The 21,363-nt window shown below is 40.0% G+C and overlaps 1 protein-coding gene across 4 annotated transcripts in view; it reads right to left on the bottom strand.

The window, feature by feature from the left end:
• The window catches only part of MAPRE2 (microtubule associated protein RP/EB family member 2), a 96,378-nt gene that overhangs the window by 31,503 nt on the left and 43,512 nt on the right, over nucleotides 1–21,363 (bottom strand). For 3 of the 4 annotated variants that reach the window (XM_002196943.7, XM_072924637.1, XM_032746965.3), the window contains exon 3: nucleotides 4,286–4,413. The exons of the other annotated variant lie outside the window; for it this stretch is intronic. In XM_002196943.7, the coding sequence (XP_002196979.1) occupies nucleotides 4,286–4,406 (121 nt within the window). In that variant the 5' untranslated portion in view covers nucleotides 4,407–4,413. The remainder of the gene's footprint in view (nucleotides 1–4,285; nucleotides 4,414–21,363) is intronic. 4 annotated transcript variants of the gene reach the window in all.

Below are 21,363 nucleotides of genomic sequence, written 5' to 3'. Positions count from 1 at the left end.
ACAAATCCTCAAAGACAGAAGTGTATGCACTGGGGTCCTTACAATTTGCAAGTTTACAATTCTACTGAGAATTTTCAAATACATAAAGTGGGGAGTGTTCTATTCTCATAGAATCACAGAAGTCTAGCTAAATTAAAATTTATACCTTTCTCCAGGCCACATTTTCCTTTCTATCCATTTACCATTTCCTTGACATTATATAGCTTGTAGTCACTGTGGTGTTTCTTTTTAATTCATATGCAAGCCTCCTATAATCTCCTGTCTGACTCTTATTTTGAATATATTCTCATGTAACATTTTAACAGTCATGAAAAGCCCTGCAACGCATACACTTAGTATTCCTTAGAGAAGAACACCAGCCTTACTAAAGAAAATTCAGTTATAAGCTACTTAGTCAGAATTTTTTCTCAGAAACCACTGTGTATTCCTTAAAAAAATAGCATGACTCCTAAGAAACAGCTGATGTCATACTTCATATGAAACTCCTGTTCCAAAAACCTATGGGTTTTGCACATGGGATCCTATGACATTACATCTCTCAATTGTTCTTTATTATGTTTCATTGATGTATCAAATTAAATGCTCTCTCTAAAGCCAATAAAAAGGGAATGCACTAGGCCTTCTATTAAAACCATGGTTTATAAATTTCATGTTCAGGTAAAACAATTTTGTAGGAAATCAGACCCAGAGTCCAAAAACTGACAATATGACACATGTCTAAAGCAAAAAGAATTGTATTGAGATGCTTAAAGAGATTTTCCCTGTTCAGTTGTGAAAACTGAATTACCAGAGGAGCTGCAGACTGAATTAAGCCTCTCCAGGGCTGCACCCATCCATAATCTAGCTTTCTTGGCACCTCACTACCACAGCAGGCATTCAGAAAGCTCAGGGGACACTGCACTTTGCTCGGCCTACTTAGCAGAGACAAAAACCACATCTAAGACTTCCAAAGAATACAAATACTTTATGACTAAGCCAACCTCTTCCTTTGCCACTCCTCATCCTAGCAGCTCTGTTCCTCTAAGTGGGAATTGAGACACGGGCTAGTAACGCTACAGTATGTGTATTATCATAGCTACTTCTCCACAGCAATAAGGAAAAGGAGGTCGAATTGCTTTTTCTGTCATTGTAATTACTGTCACATTAAGCTTCAGATATGTTCTGAATAAAGCCTTTAGTAAAGGCAGAATGTCACATTATTCCTTCTTGCTTAAGCTCTGAATGTCAAAAATTATTGCTAGGTTGGCTGCAAAATGTGGGCACCCATGAGGTCTCACAGCCAGGTGCTGAACACAAGCAATATGCCATATCTAGGTTGCTCCTACCTCCTAAAAGTAACTCCTTTGAGCTTTTAATTCAGATATAACATCCCCCCCGCTTTCCCTCTCCCACATTTTTTGGCCCCATATTTAGCTTTTTCTGGCATTATTAACAAAAATGAACAAGAACTGAATACTCATAAAACAGCATGACTAATGTTAAAGCTTTTTTCTGAAAAAGACAAAAATGTCCATACAATTTTACAGTAGATTATAAAAATTCAATTCCGGCAGCTCTGCAGATCCCTGTTAATGCTGTGAAATGCTTCATTGCTATAAAGAGTTTCCTACATATTCCTTCCCTTTAAAGTCCTGGAGAAATGCTCATATTTTATGGAAACAAGCATTAATCTGCATGAAAGCTGCCAATGGTTCAAGGGACATCAGCCAAGGAATGCCAGAACGAATTAGTTAGACTGGCCATTCCCAAACTGCAGTCCATACCATGCTTGCTTGCTGATGCTCTGCCTGCTAGTTGGTTCATCATTTGTACTACTGTTCCCTTAGTACCTCTCTTGAAAGTTATGCTAGAAATAGGCTAAATAAAATATATGTACATTTAATAAATTTTTTGAGTTTACACAGTAAACTGTATTAAATGCAGAAAGATTCCCAAACCTGCTTATCCATCTGTCTTCAACCCCTACACATGGATGCTCTGCACATGAGAAATGGACTATGCAGTCTCAAATGGGAAGAACCTATTAAGACTAAGATTACTGTGCTCCAGTGTCTGCAAAAATCTATCAGTGTTTAGGTTCATCAGTTCAGAGAGTAAAGTCCTCCAGAACACAGGAAATACTGTGCTAGAATGCTTCTTTAGATAAGGAGCTACTAAAGCCCCTTCTGGATTATAAAGCACACAAATGTAAAAACAAGAATGTGTAAGCACCAAGTTTGACCACCAAACCAAATGGGGAAATTAAAATTAACAGCCTTCACCCATAAAGACGAGAATGTAGAAGCATCAGGTAGCAAGAACAATCAATACAATCCAGGAAATTCTAAAGGAAGAAAAGATTTAATTTTATACAGAATGGAGTAAGAGCTGCAATGAGATTACCCTTTTTCAGGTCTTCCCTTGAGGTGTGTCCCAAAATCCTTTCAGTAGGTTACAGAAAAAGTTGTATAAGAAGCTGTGCAATGAAATGGGACAGTGGATTTGTGACAGTTCCCATGCTTTTCCCCTCCTTGCCCCGCCCAGCTAAGTCTCTCTATCTGATCTTCTTGCATAACTTTAACTAATTTTATTCTGCTTAGTCAATATTTTCTTAGATCACTTCTCCCCCTATTTTCAGAAAGGGTTTTGGTGAAGTTTTTTACATGTTGGTTTTTTTGGTTGGGTGTTTTTTTTTGTGTAAGCCCACACACATTTAACTTGATTGAGAACTCACTTCAAAAGCTTCCTTTCAACTATTTATGAGCATTTAAATAGCTACATAGGAACAAGTCAATAACTTGCCTACTATGCTTCCTGTTTCAAACAATAGCAAACTTGGGGTATTTTTGAATGCAAACATCCATTTCCTTCTATATTTCTATCTCCTTCAGTGTGTGTATGCATGTATCTATTTGCATCTATCTATAGCTACTCCCAGTGTGAATTCTGTCTTTATATATACCAAAATAAAATAGTTAGGCTAACTTCCTGACATGTAAATATAACAACAGCTAGAGATAACACTTCAAGTTTAATAACAGTTGAAAAAAATATTTCCCACGGTCTATGTCTTCAGTTTTTCAGTTTATATCAGTTGCTTCCATTGATTTTATCCTGCACTTTTTCAACGTCATTTTTATGGTTGTTGTGAAAGGCTGTAAGTATGGCATTCTACTTCTGCAGCTGAAAAATTTCTAAATTTTGAAGAATAGGCTATGAGACGATCTGCCTGAAAGGATTACTTGTATCTTTCAGGGAACATCTCTGAGAGAGAAAATTTACCCAGAATGATAGGTAAAATCAAATATATGAATATAAGATGCCATTTATTAATTTCATCTGGACCAAGAAATAGCTGAAATCTGATCATGTGATTCCTCTTTCATGTGCTTTGAGCACTGTCGTCATAAGATAATATTATACCTTCATAAAATATTCCCACTATGTTAGTTGTCTGGAAGTAGCAATCTAAGTTAGATCTCCTCTACCACAAACAAACTCCTCCTCCACAGAACATCTTCATATTTAAAAATCAGAGGTGGAAATCAGAAAGAAATCATTCCCCAGGGGCATATATATTCACAGTAAAACACCAGCCTTTTTCTGTGTAATTTTTGGCCATCATCTAGTTACAGACCCTGTTGTTTAACACCTATCTTCTAGTTGCAACTGTGATTAACTAAAATGTCTGAAGTATTCAAACTATTACGCTTTCTTCAGGGCTCATTACCAAATGTACTTACAACAGTAACTCAGATTTAAAGAGAAACAGGCAGACTTTGACAAAGTTCTAAAGCCCTCAGAGCAGCTAAAGCCTCATTTCCTCAAATCCATGTTTTTTCTTCAGCCTTTTTCTTGTGCTTTTTTCCTGCAAGCATCAGCAGGGATTTGAGAAACCTCAGGAAGGAAAAGGAGCTGGTGAATTTTGTTCATTTGGGGTGTTGGTTCTCTGTTTGTGTCTTTCTCAGTTATGTCCACTCTCTGTTTGAAAAGATACCACCCCAGTGGCTTTAAAACACTGAAACTTATCACTGTATTCTTTGTTTCCTTAGCCAACCTTTTTATTACTTCTATGTATCTCCTGCTACATTTGTCCCATTCACCTCTGCCTTTGTTATGCTTTCCCAAGGTACCTTATCTTCCCATGATTAATACAAACTCAAAAATGCTTCCTGTGCACATACATTAGTCTTTTTTTTCAGAGTAACTGGTTTATGTCAAAGTTAAAAGTTATCTATTTTCAACAAATCAGACTTTTAAAGTGGTTTTAAAATAAACATTTATAGAGCATACTGTGCTTTCTTACCTGAACAGAGTTGTTCAACTTTTGTGTAGTTTAAAGCTAATATATCATTAACCCATGCAATGATGTCATGTCTGCTCATAGTCTCCTGGGTTATAGAGGTAGAGTACACGTTGACCGCCATTCCCCAACTAGGAAAAAAAGAGAGACAAAAATATTTTTTATATTTTGGTAATTGTTTTCTAAATACGATGAATATATACCTCCTGTTCAAAAGAGGGAAAGAAAACTCAAAACCCTCTCTTTATTTTTTGAGAAAGGAGAGGTAATTTTTATTCTTTGATGATATGTAACCTCCTCAATGTCCTCTTGGAACCTGTGAATATATTTCTCTGGCTGTAACTGTGAACTCAAAGAACATACAAACCTATGGTACTCTGCTTCATGCCAATAAGGTAGAAAAAAAACCCAGAATCAGACCTAAAGATACACAGACAGGATCAGGGACCCAAGATTTTGTCACTTTGTGCTGCACCAATACAGTGATCTGACATCTGCCAGTTTTTTGCCACTGCAGGATGATCAGGCTCCCTAAACCAACACTTAACTTTAGATAACTTCTAAATGATGAAGTAGCTGTTCTATTACTGATTTCTTACTGGGACAGGGCCCTTTTAGGTCATTAATTGAGTTCCTAACCATCACAGAGTGAATATCAAATAATCTGTTATCAGTGCACCAACGTCAATCCTGAAAGCAACTGAGATTTGCACCCTCAGCTGTGTGGTTGGAAAACTGCCGTGGAGCCCGATTCTTCTCAAACATTAGGAACATTTCCTCTCAGCTTAAATCCATTTTCTCTTCTGCCAACATTATCCTCCAGCCCTAATTGCTTTTTCTTCCCCAGAGTGGATTTCCTAATGCTTTAGAGACAGCACTCAGTGTCTGTCCCAATGCCCAGATAGTCTAGATTAAACAAATCAATGTGAGTCTCTTATATCAAGTCAGACTTTCACTGACTGGTCATGCCAGCAGTCCTTCTTGAACAGACAGTTTCAAACAGTGTTCAGATAACATTTCACTGAGACCTTGGTAAATGGCACTTTGTGCTTGAAGTTTTCACAGCTACATCACCTTATATAAATTCTTCTAGTTAGCAAAGGTCCCTCCCTAGAAGCTGGCAATTCATAGTAGCTTTTATCATCTTCCCAGGTACACAGATCAGAAACACATCCTACTGAACTTTGCTCCCTGTTATCCTACCCTAATCACATCTTTCTGTTGCAAGATGTCGCAAAGAGAAAACATGAGCACGCTGAAATTTATCTCATCAGCTGTTTCAAAGAGCAGAATCAAGTTCATTGAGAGAGTAAGTAATGTTCCCATGAGTAATGGACTTCAGAAAGTCCACTCGAAGCAATCCAAGTATGAAGTGTCGCAGAAATGACCAAAGAGTCAAAGTTGAATGATTATTCTTCGTTTTTTGGGGACTGCACACCTTTGTCTCTCATGGCAATCTGTAGCTAACACTTTTCTGTCTAGCTTTGGCCCCACTCCTGCCATCTCAGCTTTGGAGCTCAACTTTCTCAGTCAGTGCAAGAGAGCAGGATCTCCTGTGTAGGATCTGAGGTCTGCATGGATTATTTCCATTGAGAATTTGCAGTGATGTAACCCTTTGAAGCTTGATAGACAATTTTACAGGGAACACAAAAACTGCAGATCCCCGTAGTTACATGTGCTAACTAGGTGGGGCAACCCAGGTAAAATGGGAAATGGGAAAAACCTATCAGCACAAAACTTGACTTGGTAACATATAAGTACATAACACAGATAATAAATTTAAATACAAAATTAAGAAGATCATAATACAGGTCACTTTCTAGGAAACAAATCTCACAAACAGAAGGTTGTTCAAGTTGTTCCCATCTACTGACATTACAATGCAAGATATAAAATCCTCAAATCTGCTTTATGAGGAATTAAAGAAAAAAAGTGAGAGAGAGAAAATAGGGTCGAAAAATTCATGCTCCAATAGTCAGGCAACCACTGGCAGAAATTCATCCAGAACCAGGCTGCCTCCCTATCCACTCTGTACAGGGCAGACCTGGAGCATGGAAGGAATCAGCCTGTGCTCAGTCTGCTCCGTTCTTCCCGCAGGCTCACATGCAGCACAGCCAGTTGAGTGAACACAGCCCTGTATTCACTGTAAGAATTAGCAAAGGTCGCTTTCTTGGCATGCACTAAGTAAGGCACTGGGACTGAATCAAGCACTAGGAACAAAGTTTTAGAAACAGGGAGTGCCCTTTTACTCTCAAAACTGCACCATAATGGCTAACCATAAAAGCTTAGCTTCAGCATCAGGATGGAAGGCACTGAGCAGGATAACAACCCCTTTGATACTAATGGCATCTGAAGTTTGAAACACATGGGTTTTATTATTTGTAGCTTTTTTATATAGATAAAAAACTAACAGAAAGATACTACCACTATCACCATTAAACTTACATGTTAAATATTGTAAGTAAGATCCATTGAAATAACAGCTTAATAATGAATTTAATATTCACTAAGAATTAATAGTGAGCTTAATAATAAACTGACAGTTCAATACAGAGGAGTCCACTGAATTCTATAGCAACTAAAGATATTTAGATGAGAATATTTGAAAAAAAGCTGCTCTGATCTGTAATTGCCACTACTTCAAGAACATTTTAATTGGCCTCTGAGGCCAGGCAGAGCTCAGAAAAACCATCATCTACCACCAGTGAAAAGGGAAAGTTCCTTTGTTAAAAAGATCAAGAAAACACACACACACAGAGAAAGGAAGCAGAACTTCCTTCATCACCTTTTTCCACAAAGAACTGCAAAGACAAATACCCATCCTTCTGCAACCCACAGGGGAGCAAACAACTTCCTCTGCTGCATCGCATGGGGTGGGGAATTCTACTGCAGGAAACTGTGAGTAAATTAATAACCTTGAGTTTTACAATGCGACCCCAAAGGATACCTGTAATACAATTTATGCTGCATCTGTGAATTAATTATTATGGTCTAAGGGTCAAACAAAAGTTCAGACTATTTATTAGAGACCAGTTCAAGCTATTAGAGACAATAGCTTCAGATTTGTACACAAGTATGCACAAGGGTGAATGAGTACTATTGTAAGCAAAGGCAAAATGAATCAGAATTTCTGTTAAAAAACTCAATAACATGCCACAGCCATCCATTCTTAAGTGTTTTGTTGACATATATGTGAATATTCCACAGCTGCTTCTCTTAATAGAGTTCACCCTGTCTTTGCATCTCTTTTTCCCCAGTCTCCTACTGGTTACGTTCTAAATAAACTCAGCTGGGAAAGGTTTCCTTTACAGTAAGCATGTTCTAATTTGGTGCTCAGATACACACATATCCTGTTTGCCACACAGAGAGATCTTAAACAAAACAAAAAAGGCGGAAAAAAAAAAAGAACAAGCAGGTGTAGGTAGTGCAGATACCATGCTCAGCAACAGTGAAGAACCTCTTTCCTCAACATCTACAGCTGGGCCGGGGTTTTCTGCAGGACTGAGTTCCCAAAGTGCTGAAGTACTTTGAAAAATGTGATCCATCTTCAAAACACATTAATAAACATGTAAGCTGATGCAAGAGAACAGCTGGACAGGTGGAGACACACAGGCCATACTCTGAACAGCCAAGTAGCTAACAACTTGATTTTATGTTGTAATACACTACTTCTTTCCAATAACATTGTTTACATTTTCAACTTGTTAGGCTTTCACTTGTTTACACTGAAGGCTCTGAATCATAAGATTGCAATGAGGCTTACACAAGCCCAATATCTACCTGGTATCTTCAGAATTCCATAGAGCTGCCTTGTGATTCTGTAGCAACTGAAAGCAGACTGAAGATAGCACATCATACCTCCCACTTCAGGAGGCACAGAGGGACATTAAAAACCTCTGGCTGTTACAGTACTGCCTAAGCACAGGGAATTCTCCCTTGTTTTACTTCAAGCCTGAGGAAACTCTTCAATATTAGTCTAGGCCATTTCAGAAAAACACTTTACACATGCACAACTACACACCACAGACATGAGTTTGGAGGATTAGGCAGGTGTAGAAAATCATGTACATGCTTAAGCAGTTTCCCCAGTTAGAGATATACTGGCTCAGCATGCCTGTTGGTAAACATTATACCCAAAAGTCTATTAATTTTTTAAGGCATTATATACAGCACTGAACTTTGAGATATTGGATTTTTTCCACTGCTCTTGCTACAGATAACTGCAGCTGTTACAAGGTATTATCCAGCTGTTCTTAAGGACAGTTTTGCAAGAGGCACATTTACTTTTTTTTTTTCCAGGGATAAACTAACAGTTGTTGACAGCAGAAGCTGTATCACAACAAACCAGCAATAACGACAAGAGTAGAAGGATTACAGCAGTGAATCTATTTGTAGTGTAAAACCTCACCACACTTGCCATCACCTCTGAACCTGCAAGGCCTTCACATTTTTGTAGAATATTTTGGAAGGGACCACAACAGTCCAACCTCCCTGCCCAAGCAGGGCCACCTAGAGTACATTACTCAGTATTGTCCAGATGGCTTTTGGTTATCTCCAGAGGAGGAGAGTCTACAACTTCTTTGGGGAACCTGTTTCAGTGCTCACTCACCCTTACAGTAAAGGATTTCATCCTTGTGTTCAGGTGGAACCTCCTGTGTTCCAGTTTCTGCACACTGCCTCCCATTTAGTACAAACAGACATATATGTATTAAATCGTAGTACAAAAAGACAAACAGATACTGAGTTTTAAAATGCAGCAGAAAGTCTGTGTGACAGTACAGAGGAACCTTCTGGAACCTGGCACCTGATAAGATACTGCCAATAAAACAAAAGATCTCACACCAAAAACTACTAAAGCAGGAAATAGCAGCAGACAGGCTAAGATGAAGCTGAATGAGACTGCTGCAGCTGCTGGTGAAAAAAGGCTTTCTAGATTAAAGCTACTGCAAAAACAAAGAAATCCCTGAAGGAAGAAACCTGCCAGACGCAGTGGATAACTCCCTGTACAAGGAAAATTCATCCTTTTATACCATCCTGAAATGACAACTGATTTGCAGCTGGACATTGCTTGTTTCTTGAACACTCCCTTGCACACAGCTGTGGCCACAGTCATTAGAGACCAGTTGTGCTCAAGGTTGTCTTTACAGAAAGGAGTCCTGCAGACAGAAAATCAACACAAAAAACTCCTGTGCAGTGCTGACAACACTGTTCTTACTCTCCCCTTTTGACTTATGCTGTACTTCTGCAGCAAATACCGTGGCATCGGAATGCTGCAATTGCAGTAATATTTGCAGCAAGCAACACAAAGGCTCTATCTAGCCAGAAACTGAATCGGAGACAAGATTAATCACAATGAGGCACTACCATGGGAAAAAAAAATCCTGTGATAATAATACTGTAAGAAAAAAATGTATTTAAATGCTGAACGTCAAATCTCTTTTGTACTGTTCCTATGTTACTAAATAGTCCTGAAATGTTAAAAATATTTTTATTTTCTGTATAGCTCACTCACTTCTGAATGCCATTTTACATTTACCACATGGATCTGACTTGACCTAAAATGATTTGTGAAGTACTCCACAGAATCTAGACGAAACTGAAGAAATCCATGTACATTTTATGGCTTGAATATTGCCGGATTATCCTTGAACACAGCCAACTGTGTATTTTCTATTGTTTTCATTGAAATTCCCTGTTTAAATGCAAGTGAAATTAGAGTAATAGAGATTCACTCTGATTGGATTAGGGAATTTTTTTCTTTTAAATTAGAGGCTTCTTGCCAATGCTGGGATGTTCTGACCTACATAAATGTTTATGATGAGTCTAAAGGACTGCTTTAGACCCAAATTTGAGTACCTTTAGTAAAGGCTCCTGGTAATCTGGTTTGTGCCACATATGGCTTTCAAAATTTACCACCCCCCCCAAAAAAATTATTATCCGAGAGGCAGAAAAATACTGATTCTTTTTCAGATATTTAATTTCCTCAAATGTGAAAAACACAACCAGAAATATTCCAATAATGCGAACAACTTGAGCCAAACCCTCTGATATGGCCTAATAACTAGCAATGCATTACACTGTATACTGCATAGGTTTTAGAAATAGTTAGGAATTTATTCACTAACCAGTTATTAAACTGAGGTAGCTCACAAAAATGAAAATAACAGTTTCAAATTCCAGGACAATTATTTAGTGCTTTGAAGATTTCAGGGCACCTAAAGGTCTGCCTGAGAAGGACAAACCACATTCATTGACTCGCATCTGCCAGCCATATTTGCATTCACTTGAATCTGCCAGTTGTATTTCCATATCATAAGACTTTATTTCTCCAACTACATTCTCACTCCTGCTGCCACTGAAACTGTGGCAATGAAACAGCAATGTCATGTCTCTAGAGTAACAAAATTCCTTTTTTTTCAGGGTTCACCTTTGCCATCACAAGTACAATGCAACAGTAACACCCAACTACATATCTTCATTATGGCTGAAAGTATTTGCACGCTCTGAAAGGTTTCTCATCAATCTCTATGAGGAAACAAATGTTAATTAAAAAAACCCACATTCTTGACAGGGGACAGAGGTTCAAGAAAGGCAGACATCAATAGCTTACACAAAATGGAAGCAATTTAGAGCCTCTGGCCACTCCATTTCCACACAGATAATTCACTCTGGTTAGAAATGAACCACAGCAGTGCACAGCACTCTCAAACCACACCTTAGAGCAGTTGAACAAAGCAATAGTAATGTTTTCTGCTGAACAGACAGGCACTATTTACCATGGTGTAAGGACACAAAAATTTCAGTATAAAAAGAATGTGTCTACAAATTAAGAAGGCATTTTATTAATGATAAACAAGAAATCTTTGAAGTAGGCTGAATGAGAGAAACCTAACCGTGGCAAGGCTGCAATGCTAAAAAACTTCACTGCCTTTACTTACAGTTATTACCCTCCCCCTGCCAAGGCTTTCAACTCTAAGATCTTAAGCTTGAATCGCTGCTCTGATGCCCTGAAGTAAGATATTCAACCTGTCAAATTTTCACAACAGATACTGGCAACTAATCTACCTTTCACAACAGACAAGGGGATTGTGAAGGGGGGAAAAAAAAAGTTGATTCAAAGGAAAATAATTCTCAGACCTATACAATAAACTCAAGTCAATTAGAAACACCTACATTTTAGAAAACCGAAGATGTCTATGACAATTTTGGAACTAGAAAACCACTAGAAAGCTGATAAGTAAACCAACATTTAATCTTCTATTAAACAAAGTCTCAATTCATCCAGACACTAGCAGGAATTTCAATTCTCCTTTTTTTCCCTTATGGATAATAACAGATTACCAAGCAAACATGCAGACATGGCATGTTTGAGATTAAAAACATGCCATAAAGCAAGGTAACATCACTGAAGATGTGAATCTGACCACTGAAGAAAGGATGCCTTGAGAGGCAGCCCATGCAAGCAAACCTCAGTTCCTAGCCTAAGTACTAAGTAAAAATAACAGGGGAACCTCTTATTATTTTGCTCTGAAGAGTTGATGGATGAATAGTTTCCCTTTCAGAGAGGACATTTCTTTAGCAAATGCTGACTTAGGGGGAAATGAAGACAGCAGTGGATGAGAGCTTGTCCTCAAATCCACTGTCCCCACGTGAGTTCCAGGCAAAACACGGCGGACACAGCCACCCACCTAAGCAGCCACCTGCATCTATACCAAGGAATGCCGGTCCCTGGTTAGGAAGGGCTAAGGACAAGCAGAATCCCTGATTACGATCAGCCAGCAGCGCTGAGCTCCGGGGTCGCAGGGCACCGAGGCACTGTGTCAGAGGCAGAGCCCGGCAGGACAGCAGCCACGCTGCAGCCCAGCAGCAGCCCCGGCAGCTCCCGGCTCCTGCCATTTCCGCCTTTTAAGTCCAGAAAACGCTGCGGGCAGGGTTGGAAGTTTCAGCAGGGATGAGATCCAACTAGAGACAGATGAAGTCACCAAATGAATTTAGTTTTGACCTATCCGAGGTTTCGCTGCCCCCCTCCTTCTCCTCCTCCTCCTCCTCCTCTCGGGCATGTATACATTCCGAGGTGAAAGGCTAAAGTAACACGCTGATTTACTCCAAGCATAACCTAATGGCAAATGAGATTTTGTAATACTATACAGCCCTCCTGACGGGGGGCTGAGCAGCCTCCAAGCGCCTCACAAGCCTGCAGAGCCAGGCAAGAGAGGCAGTGAGTCAGCAGGAGAGACGCACTGAACATCCACGGGTTTCAGAAGAGGACAAGGCTGGGGAAAAGGGAAAACAGGAGGATTCAACAAGGGGAAATGCAATGTCTTTCTCCTAACACATAGCTGCTGTTTTCTAACAAGAGACTGCAGTACACTTTAAAAGCCCTGGCTGTCCAAGGCAGGCAAAGCTAAGGAGCAGAGCACTCCCATGGGAAACCTCTTGCACCTAAGCTAAGGAGGGACTGCAGTACAGCTTTCCCACTCACAAATGATGCACTGTGATACAGAGCACAAGGATTTGATCATGCATCAACTCCTCTCTCCTGCATTAAAAACCAGTGTGGCTATGCACTGATTTATGCATTGCAACATTTATTCTAACGTGAATATACATATATGTTAAAATCACAGAATATCATGAGCTGGAAGGTGCCCACCAAGGATCATTGAGTCCAACTCTCTGTTCTTGCTGAAAATGAGGCCCTTTTAAAGTGGCCTTCTAAGGCCACCTTCACTTCAAAGGTTCCTGGAGTGATACCAAGTAAGGGACAAGAAACAGCCCAGCAACCATTCATGCAAGCATCCCAGGACCCATGGGCAAAGGTGCTGGAGCACGGAGTGCACGACAGAGCTGCTGAGGTATCAGCCAGGCAGACAGCTCCACTCCATCCTTGAACAAGTCATCCTGGCAGGAAGGTGACAACACCGATCAGGGGTATAAGACAACGTTTATTTTAAGCCCTGAAGCTATAAACAAGCATGTGACAACAGATGAAGCAACAGGCAACCATGCTAGCTGCTTTCACTAGTGCATCAGTCTCTAAAACACGCCTGTGTATTTTTGTAATGAAAATATTCAGCTTTAGTATGGTTGCCCAGGCTTCCCACTGCTGTCACAGCTCTGCTGCCATTTCGGGGAAAGGAGAAGCACCAGGCTTTCTGCTGGGAATGCAGGACCAAGCTCCAGGCAACACCTCTGACATGAACCAGCTGAAAGTTCCCTGCCAGCACTGCCTCTGCAGTAGTAGGCTCTGAGGCCAGCCTCTCTCCCTCTTCCCCTTAACCACTGCTGAAAGCTAGACTAAAATAATAATGATGACAATAATAAATCTTGGAGTTCTGACATCTCCAATGCTGTTGATATAGGCCCAAATAAATACCCCTGTCACTGGCTTATGACAAACTCTCTACTCCCTACAAACCATTTCTAATATTATACAGACTGCAAGTGTTAAGACTACCAGCCACATGCTTAAATTTGGTTTTGGATACCAAAGTAACTTGACCTCTTCCCTTGTTCTCATGAGTTAACACTATAACAGACAAAGAAGCACTTAAAGAAGCTCTTAAATTATTCTGGTGCCCAGCATACTACTGGTAAATGACATATCTTAAGAATTAATCCTACCAAGTACTATCTAGAACAGGGTTGAACTTCTAAGTGCAATTGCTTAGCTGCTAGATTAATTTTGGAGCAACTAAAACTAAAACTAGAGTTCACTAATCCTTCATGAAGTAAATTGCCCTGTAGAAACATTCTAGCTCAGCCATCTGTGATTTATGTAACATATTACTCTTGCTGTGTGCCAGTAACCACAGACTGATTTTACCATTGTTGTAGTACCAACATAATTGGTGTCTACCAGCATCAAGTAAAGCTTCACCAAAATTTCTTTTTTCAACCATGTTGGTCTTTGAAGACCCGTCAAACTGCAACTTTTGGACAGATTTTAACTTTTAACATCTTCTGCCTATCTAAAGGGGGAAATCCCCAAAGCTTTGTTTTCTAAATAATGTTCTTTAGAAGGTGCTTACTGCTTTGATGCAACTGTGATTGTAGAAACTGAATTACAACACTCTTTATCTACAAGCCCCAGTAAAGCCTTGCACCTTAAGCTAAGAGAAGCATAGATGTACTGTTTAATAGGATTTAGTCTCCTTTCATGGAATATCTTGAGGTTAATTCCTAAAGTGTATTGCTTCCAGCTGGCAAACAGTGACACTACCAAGTTCAACTCTCACAATAAACAAGGAAGAAAAAAGTTTATTGCTTGAATCAGCTTCAAATAGATGTAAGTGCAGTTACAAAGGTAATCTGGGTTGCACTGTGAATATTTAGCTCCTTCAACCCTCTCAGTGTTGCTGCAGGCCATGCGACAAGACAGTTCTGCACCACTCCCTGTAAAAGCACATCAAACTAAGCAGATATCTGACACAGTTTAAGAAGTGTGTTCACAGTTAAAACATTTTCTGCAGATTAAACTTAGAAATAATGCTAATATTTTCTGTGTGAAAAAAAAAGCTACAGTCCCTTAAAAGCAGAGCAAGCAATTTATCCGCTGTTAACTTCAAGACAATCTTTGGTTGCAATGTACACAATTAATTTTATGATACAGCAAAACTACGCCTTTGCTCTATTCTGTCTCTATAAACTTTTGATCATCCCTGGGTACTAAACTGCAGAAGTTGCTCTCAGTGATTCAGAGAACACAATATGAAATTATATTAATATGAATTAATGTTGTGTTGCAGCAGCAATATAGCCTTCACAAGAATTACAGTAGAAAATGTTTGATATTGATGAAGTCATACTGAGACTGCATACATGTATTTTTCTTTTCCATTTGAAACCTTTGATGATAAGGCTGATTTCCCTGGAAGTACAAAAGTTGTTTCCACATGATATTCCTTTCATTTTTAAAGGATGTGATTTTGTTATTTTGTTTTTTAAGTCATGAGCTGTTTATGTTTATTAGAGCTACAGAATGGGATCATAAACTGATCTGAGTAGGCAGGGCACTCCAGGGAGATCTGCTCCAGCCTCCCAGTCACTGCAGAAACAGCAAGAGAAGGCTGCCAATGATCCCATTTGTCTCAGTTTCAAGTCCCTCCAAGGACAGATATTCCACAGCCCCTTTGGGTAACTTCTAGTGTTTGACCATCCTGGCTGTGTAAACAATTCTCCCAATATCCAAAGTACTTTTTACTGCTGCAGCTGCTGACAGCCATTGCCTCTCATCCTTTCTTTGGAGAAGAATCTGGCTCCCATCTTCTTTACACACAGTCTCCCACTAGATAGATAAGACCACAATGAGATCATCCCCTCTCCTGAGCTGGCTCCTATCCAGACTGGCCAAACACAGGTGACAAGCTCCAGCCCCCTGCCCATCCTGGTGTCCCTCTGCCACACTCACTTCAGTATGTCATTGTCTCTCTCAAAGTGGAGAGGCCAAATCCAGACACAGTATGTGAGATATAGTCTCAGAAGCACCAGAGGGGAAGAATCACTTCCCCAGAGCTGCTGGCTACATGCCTGCCAATGCAGCCCAGCATGGGCTTGGCCTTCTTCCCTGCAAGAGCACACTGCTGACTCATGTTCACCTTGTTCACCAGCACCACCAGGTCCATACTGTGTAACCCTTCAGGAACAACTGGGGGGTGTGCGTAATGTGGTAGTGGAAAAAACCACCTCACCATATTAAAAATAGAGCTGCTTGTGAGACAAGGCAGTTCTACAGCACCCCTGTGGAACTCATTTGACTCTTGGGAACCACAGATTAAAAATGTGCACTAGAGAGCCAAACCTCTGCAGGCAGAAATATGCAGAATAACAAAATGGTTTGGATTGGAAGGGACCTTAATGATCACATAGTTCTAGCCCCTCTGCCACAGGCAGCAACCTTCCATTAGACCCGGCTGCTCAAAGCCCGATGCAATCTGGTCCCGAACATTTTCAGAAATGGGGCATCCAAACTTCTCTGAGCAACATGTTTCAGCGTCTCAGCACCCCGCAGTAAAGAATTCATTCTTAATACCTAATCTAAACATACTCCCAGTTTGAAGCAATTGCCTCTTGTCTTACGACTACATAACCTTGTGAAAAATCCCTCTCCAGCTCTCTTGCAAGCCCTCTTTAGGTACTGGAAAGTTGTTCTAAAGTCTCCCCAGAGCCTTCTCTTCTCCAGCCTGAGTAACCCCAGGTGTCTGCAGCTATATTAAAGAAAGTAAAAAAATAAAAAGATAATATTTCTTATGCCTCCTTGAATCTGACAACTAGCACAACATGAATGTGTTGATTGAAAACAGTGTATTTAGACCCTGATTTAGAATCTACAGCTTGTATAACTGTGAAACATTATTATGGGCAAGCAGCAATATGGACCCCAAAAAATTCAATTCAATAAAATCTAACAAACACCATTCTGCATAACAAGGTTTCCAATAGAATGACTAATTACAACTGAATGCTGTCCTTTTGGGAAAATGTATCCCTTCTATCCAACCTATTACCACTGCCTCCTTGTTCTCAGCACTCCTACACACCATGGTCTTTCTGTATACACAAGCTCCTGTGGGACTTTCATATCACTGCATTATGTGTTCACTTCCATACAAACAATTACTCATAGATTCTATAGTTATTTTAACAAGCTATGATTTGTGTAACACTGAATCCGTAAGTAAAACAAATGAGTATTCTACTTCAAATATTTCAGTGCTTCCTATTCATGATATTACTGGACAAGCTCCACAGAGATTAACCTTAAGAAGCGAAGCATAACAACTGTGTAAGATTTGCCTAAAATGAATTTTCACTCCCCCCAAATTGTTTAATACATACTGCCAGCAAGCCCTTCTGAGCATCAACACTGCATTCCAGAGTGACAGGAAAGAATTTGCATTCATGTGCATCTCTGAATAATTACAGCTGCTTGGGTAAGAAATCTGTATGGTACTAAGGAACCCTGCTGTAGGGGGGAAAATTCACTTGAGTTGCTCCTAAAAGATAAAACTGAAGTGCACAGATCTCAGCTAAGGGTTCCACGGAGATCTCTCTCTGGGCTCCAAATTGCCAAGAAACATAATATTGAAAATTAAGCCTCTGAAACAATACAATGCAAGGTGGTCATACACAAGGACAGAAGACCAACAGTACAACCTGCATGGCATATTTATCTCCAGGCAAAATGATTTGGCACAGTTGTAGGATTTCCTACGGAAACTACATCCTTAAGTCTTGATTCACTGATGAATGTTTACACTTCCTGTTTGGATAGCATAGCAAAAAAACAGATTTAACACAAGAACACCCTTCACTAATCATGGGACCCTATGAGAAACAAGAAATTATTTTAGAGTGGCTAAACTGAGGCATTTAATGGGTGTGCTTCCAGTATACAGAACCTTCTCTACAAAATATTTGATAACTTAGCATACCACTAGAAAACTAGACAAACTTCTCTCAAAATATCACAGGCAATATTTTAATCTTGAATTAAATATTTAATAGCACAAAACAGTAGAATTGTGCTAAAAAAAAAAAAAAAAAGAAAACAACACTATTTTTAAACCCCGAGAGTTAAATGTATGTTTAGTAAACTTTTATAGCTGATATTCCCTTTCTCCTCCCACCTAATTGCAATGAAACAATACGAAGAAGATGCTTTATCGGTGAGTCAGGCAGCAGAGATCTGAGCAAGATCCAAACAGCTACGCAGCGCACAGCTAACACCATCCACAGAAGAAACACGGATGTTTTCCATTTACATTCCCCAGTACTGATCCTGGGAGCGAGCGATCAGTGCTGCTAGCTGGAGGCCAGGATTCAGGGAGCGAGGAGGATGCAAGCAGCCAGACGCTGTCCCGGAGCAGTGCGAGCCTCGCTGCTGCTGCCACCGCGCCATGGCCTTCGTGCCATCCCACTCAGTGGCTGCTGTGATTGAGAACAGATGTGGCGAGACCACTCGTTTTCAATTATCAAACAAAGGCTGAAAGTTGCACTTCCAAAATGAAAAGCTGGCACACTGTTTATCTGCTTCCTTAGCAAGCCTTTGCTATAATTAGCTTTGGTCATGAGGAAGGAGAAGAGACTGTCAAATTAAACTAACTTCCCCACTAAACCCCAAAACCTCTGATGATATTTTTAAAGAGTCACACATTCAAAATGCCAAGGCTTGAAATGTAGACCTACCACGCATTTTCTTTTCTTAGTGGCTCACAAAACAAGTTTTATATCACAAAAGGTTAGTCCAGGTATGGCCCCTGGAAGAATGTTCCTGTGGTCCAGAAGAGGTAACTGCAAACGAGCCAAAGAAATAGCTTTAATCAAGGGCTCTTGTTCCACCTCCAAATCACCTTTCTTTCACAGTGCAGCATATTTTCCAGCGCCTGTTTTCTAGGAAGGCTAGATTGAAGACACTAGGCAGAAGCCAAAATGTCTGTTTCTGAAAGTGCCAGCATCAGGTTCAGCATCTCGCGTGTCCCAAACTTGCTCCTTTTTCTATTAATATGCCAAAAAAACATTGCTGTTGCTATGCAGCTCAACAAGGTAGTTAAAAAAAAGCCCACATCACACAACAAAAACCAGAATGCAGCCTCCTACTTACAGGATGTTTCCGAAACCCACGGAGGATGGGTGCAAATTAGGCGTTCTCAGACCTTCATGGTGAGGGCACTTGGTTGTAAGCTGAGAAGTTTGTACTCTGAAAATTACCTCAATGCCCTTAACTGGGGTGTATGTGGAGTGTTTTCTTCCCTCTCTCCCCAGTCCCCAAAAAGCTACCTCCCTCTTAGCCCCTGATTTAAACAAATACCTCCAGCCCCAAAACACTATGAAGGTATTATTTCCTTCAAGGAAGATCTAAATCCAGGTCAACAGAGATATCCCAACAATGTTGAGATATCCCAACAATCTAAGTTTCAAACTACTGATGCAGTATTGAGCAGTCTCAGAGTCTCTTAACCCTCAGAAGCTTTTACATGCATTCACATATGATTCCCAGTTATCTTCAGACAGTTGCCCCCTGTGCTTTTTGAGAGCTGGGTCTGCCCAGCAGAAGACTGTCACCAAAACAGCTCTCTCTAGGCAGAGTACTCCCTAAGCAGAAAACAAGATTAAAGAAGAACAGCAGTGGCAGCAATAGGAAGACAGCTTTATGAAAGTGAAAGAAGAGAAAATAGAGGGTACCTAAGCTGACAGGAACCAAGGAAAGATTTCTGCCATTCAAGGCTCCTCTTTCATGCTGACTAGTAAGCTGCTGGCTCTAAGTCATCAGGATGGTCTTCTCCCAGATAGTAACTAGTTTGTTGCAATCCAGATGCTTGGCAGACAAGAGGGTTATCACAACTACAGCTTTTAGAAAAGCACAGGCCAAATTTATGGGGTGTTATTTCTGTTAGTTTGTTGATGATTTTTTAAACATTTGTTATTGACTTTTTCCTGCTTTCAATGAGATCTAGGGTGAAATTGTCATAATCTGCAATAAAACTGTTAGATCAAGAGCAAATGCCTCTGAAAATATTCACTTACTAATATATTTAACAGCATTTGCTTTGACTGGTGTTTACAGTTTCAGAAGCCACGCCTATCAATCCTGTAAAGTGAGAAGGCAACTCACTGTTTTTACTCTGTTACATCTTCCCTGTTCTCAAGCTTGGGCCTTTATATATTCATTTTATCGACACAAATGGTCTTTTTTACTTCAGTGTAACTACCTGCTTACCACATTCAGGGGAGTCTAATTTTAGAGCAAGAAATTCCTTCTGCCCAGAGTAAGGCAAAGGCATAGGTCCCCCTTTGAACCCTGAGTAAAGCCAGACGTGTGGAAGGCAGAGTCACCAGAGCCAGGGGCAGCTCCTGCCGAGGGAAGGATGCTCTCTGCTGCCCAGGGCCAGCCTGCATCCGGCAATTCACTGCGAGTTCGGAAGGCAAAGACCAAAACAGATTTTGCTGTAACGTAAATCTGGACTTTCAGCATGGAAGTTATCAGCTCATAGTGCTGTAAAAGGCAGCCAGATATGCTCTGTAACACCCCACAACTTATTCCAGCAGTGGGAGAGGAAATCACCACTGCTGTCTAGCTTTCATTATTATGCACAGCACCATCACTTGTCTGCTTACACAATGATTTCTAGAATGAAGACAACACTTAGGAAAAACAAATATTTAAAACAGATAACATTAGAAAGGTAGACATTCATAGATAAAAACTAAACCAGAAATACTCTTTCCTTTTAGCCTAGTGATTTCAAGAAAAATAATCAGGAAGTCAGCCCCTTCTCCTCTGCTTCATGCAAGTTCTGGGTATAAAACTAAATATAGCCAAGGAATGAAGGACCAGAAAACCATTTTTCTAGCAACACACAGAGACAAAGCGGAAGTTAAGAACAGTACCCCGCAAAGGGAGGTACAACAGTCTGTCTCTTTAGGACCAGGGTGGTTTAGAATAAGTATGCCATTTGAACCTAGAAGTATTCACTCTTAATACTTTAGCTTTTAAAAATATGATGAGCTGATCAACCACACAAGATACCTGTAGTCTGGCAAAAAAAGCACTGCAAACAAGTCTTATTTAAAAAAAAATATCCACACAACTGTTGATTTTGTTTCTCATTGAATTTTTTCAGCCATCTTTGAACGTAGAATTAAAACTATCATTAAATGTGATGCCACTCTCAGAAATTACCCCAAGTCTACTTGAGCCAACAAAAAGACACCTCAGTACCTAATTTTAAACAGTCTTCTGATCTGAAGCACAAGAAACAGCATTTCACTTGAGCAATACAGATTGATTACAGTTATTAACTCTGAAAGGTAACATCACCCTGTGACTAAATTTTATGCCAAAGTGCCTGGTTTCCATTTACCAGCTAAGTAAAGCTGGATGAGAAACTTAACACCTTGGGCCTGTATGTCCCAGTCTGCAAAATATAATATGTCCTTTGGAAGACATGGGAAAACTATTTGTGGCTTTGCATACAGAGCACATGGCTGGGACTCATGGTATAAACTCAATTCCCTGCTGCATCCTCAACTCCATGGATAACTTACAGCAGCTCTTTCCATGTCAGCTTCCTAGTCTGTAA

The sequence above is a fragment of the Taeniopygia guttata genome, chromosome 2 (assembly GCF_048771995.1).
Source record: "Taeniopygia guttata chromosome 2, bTaeGut7.mat, whole genome shotgun sequence".
NCBI classification, from domain to species: domain Eukaryota; kingdom Metazoa; phylum Chordata; class Aves; order Passeriformes; family Estrildidae; genus Taeniopygia; species Taeniopygia guttata.
Note: the sequence above shows the minus strand (reverse complement) of the source record. Positions and strands in the feature narration are given on the sequence as shown.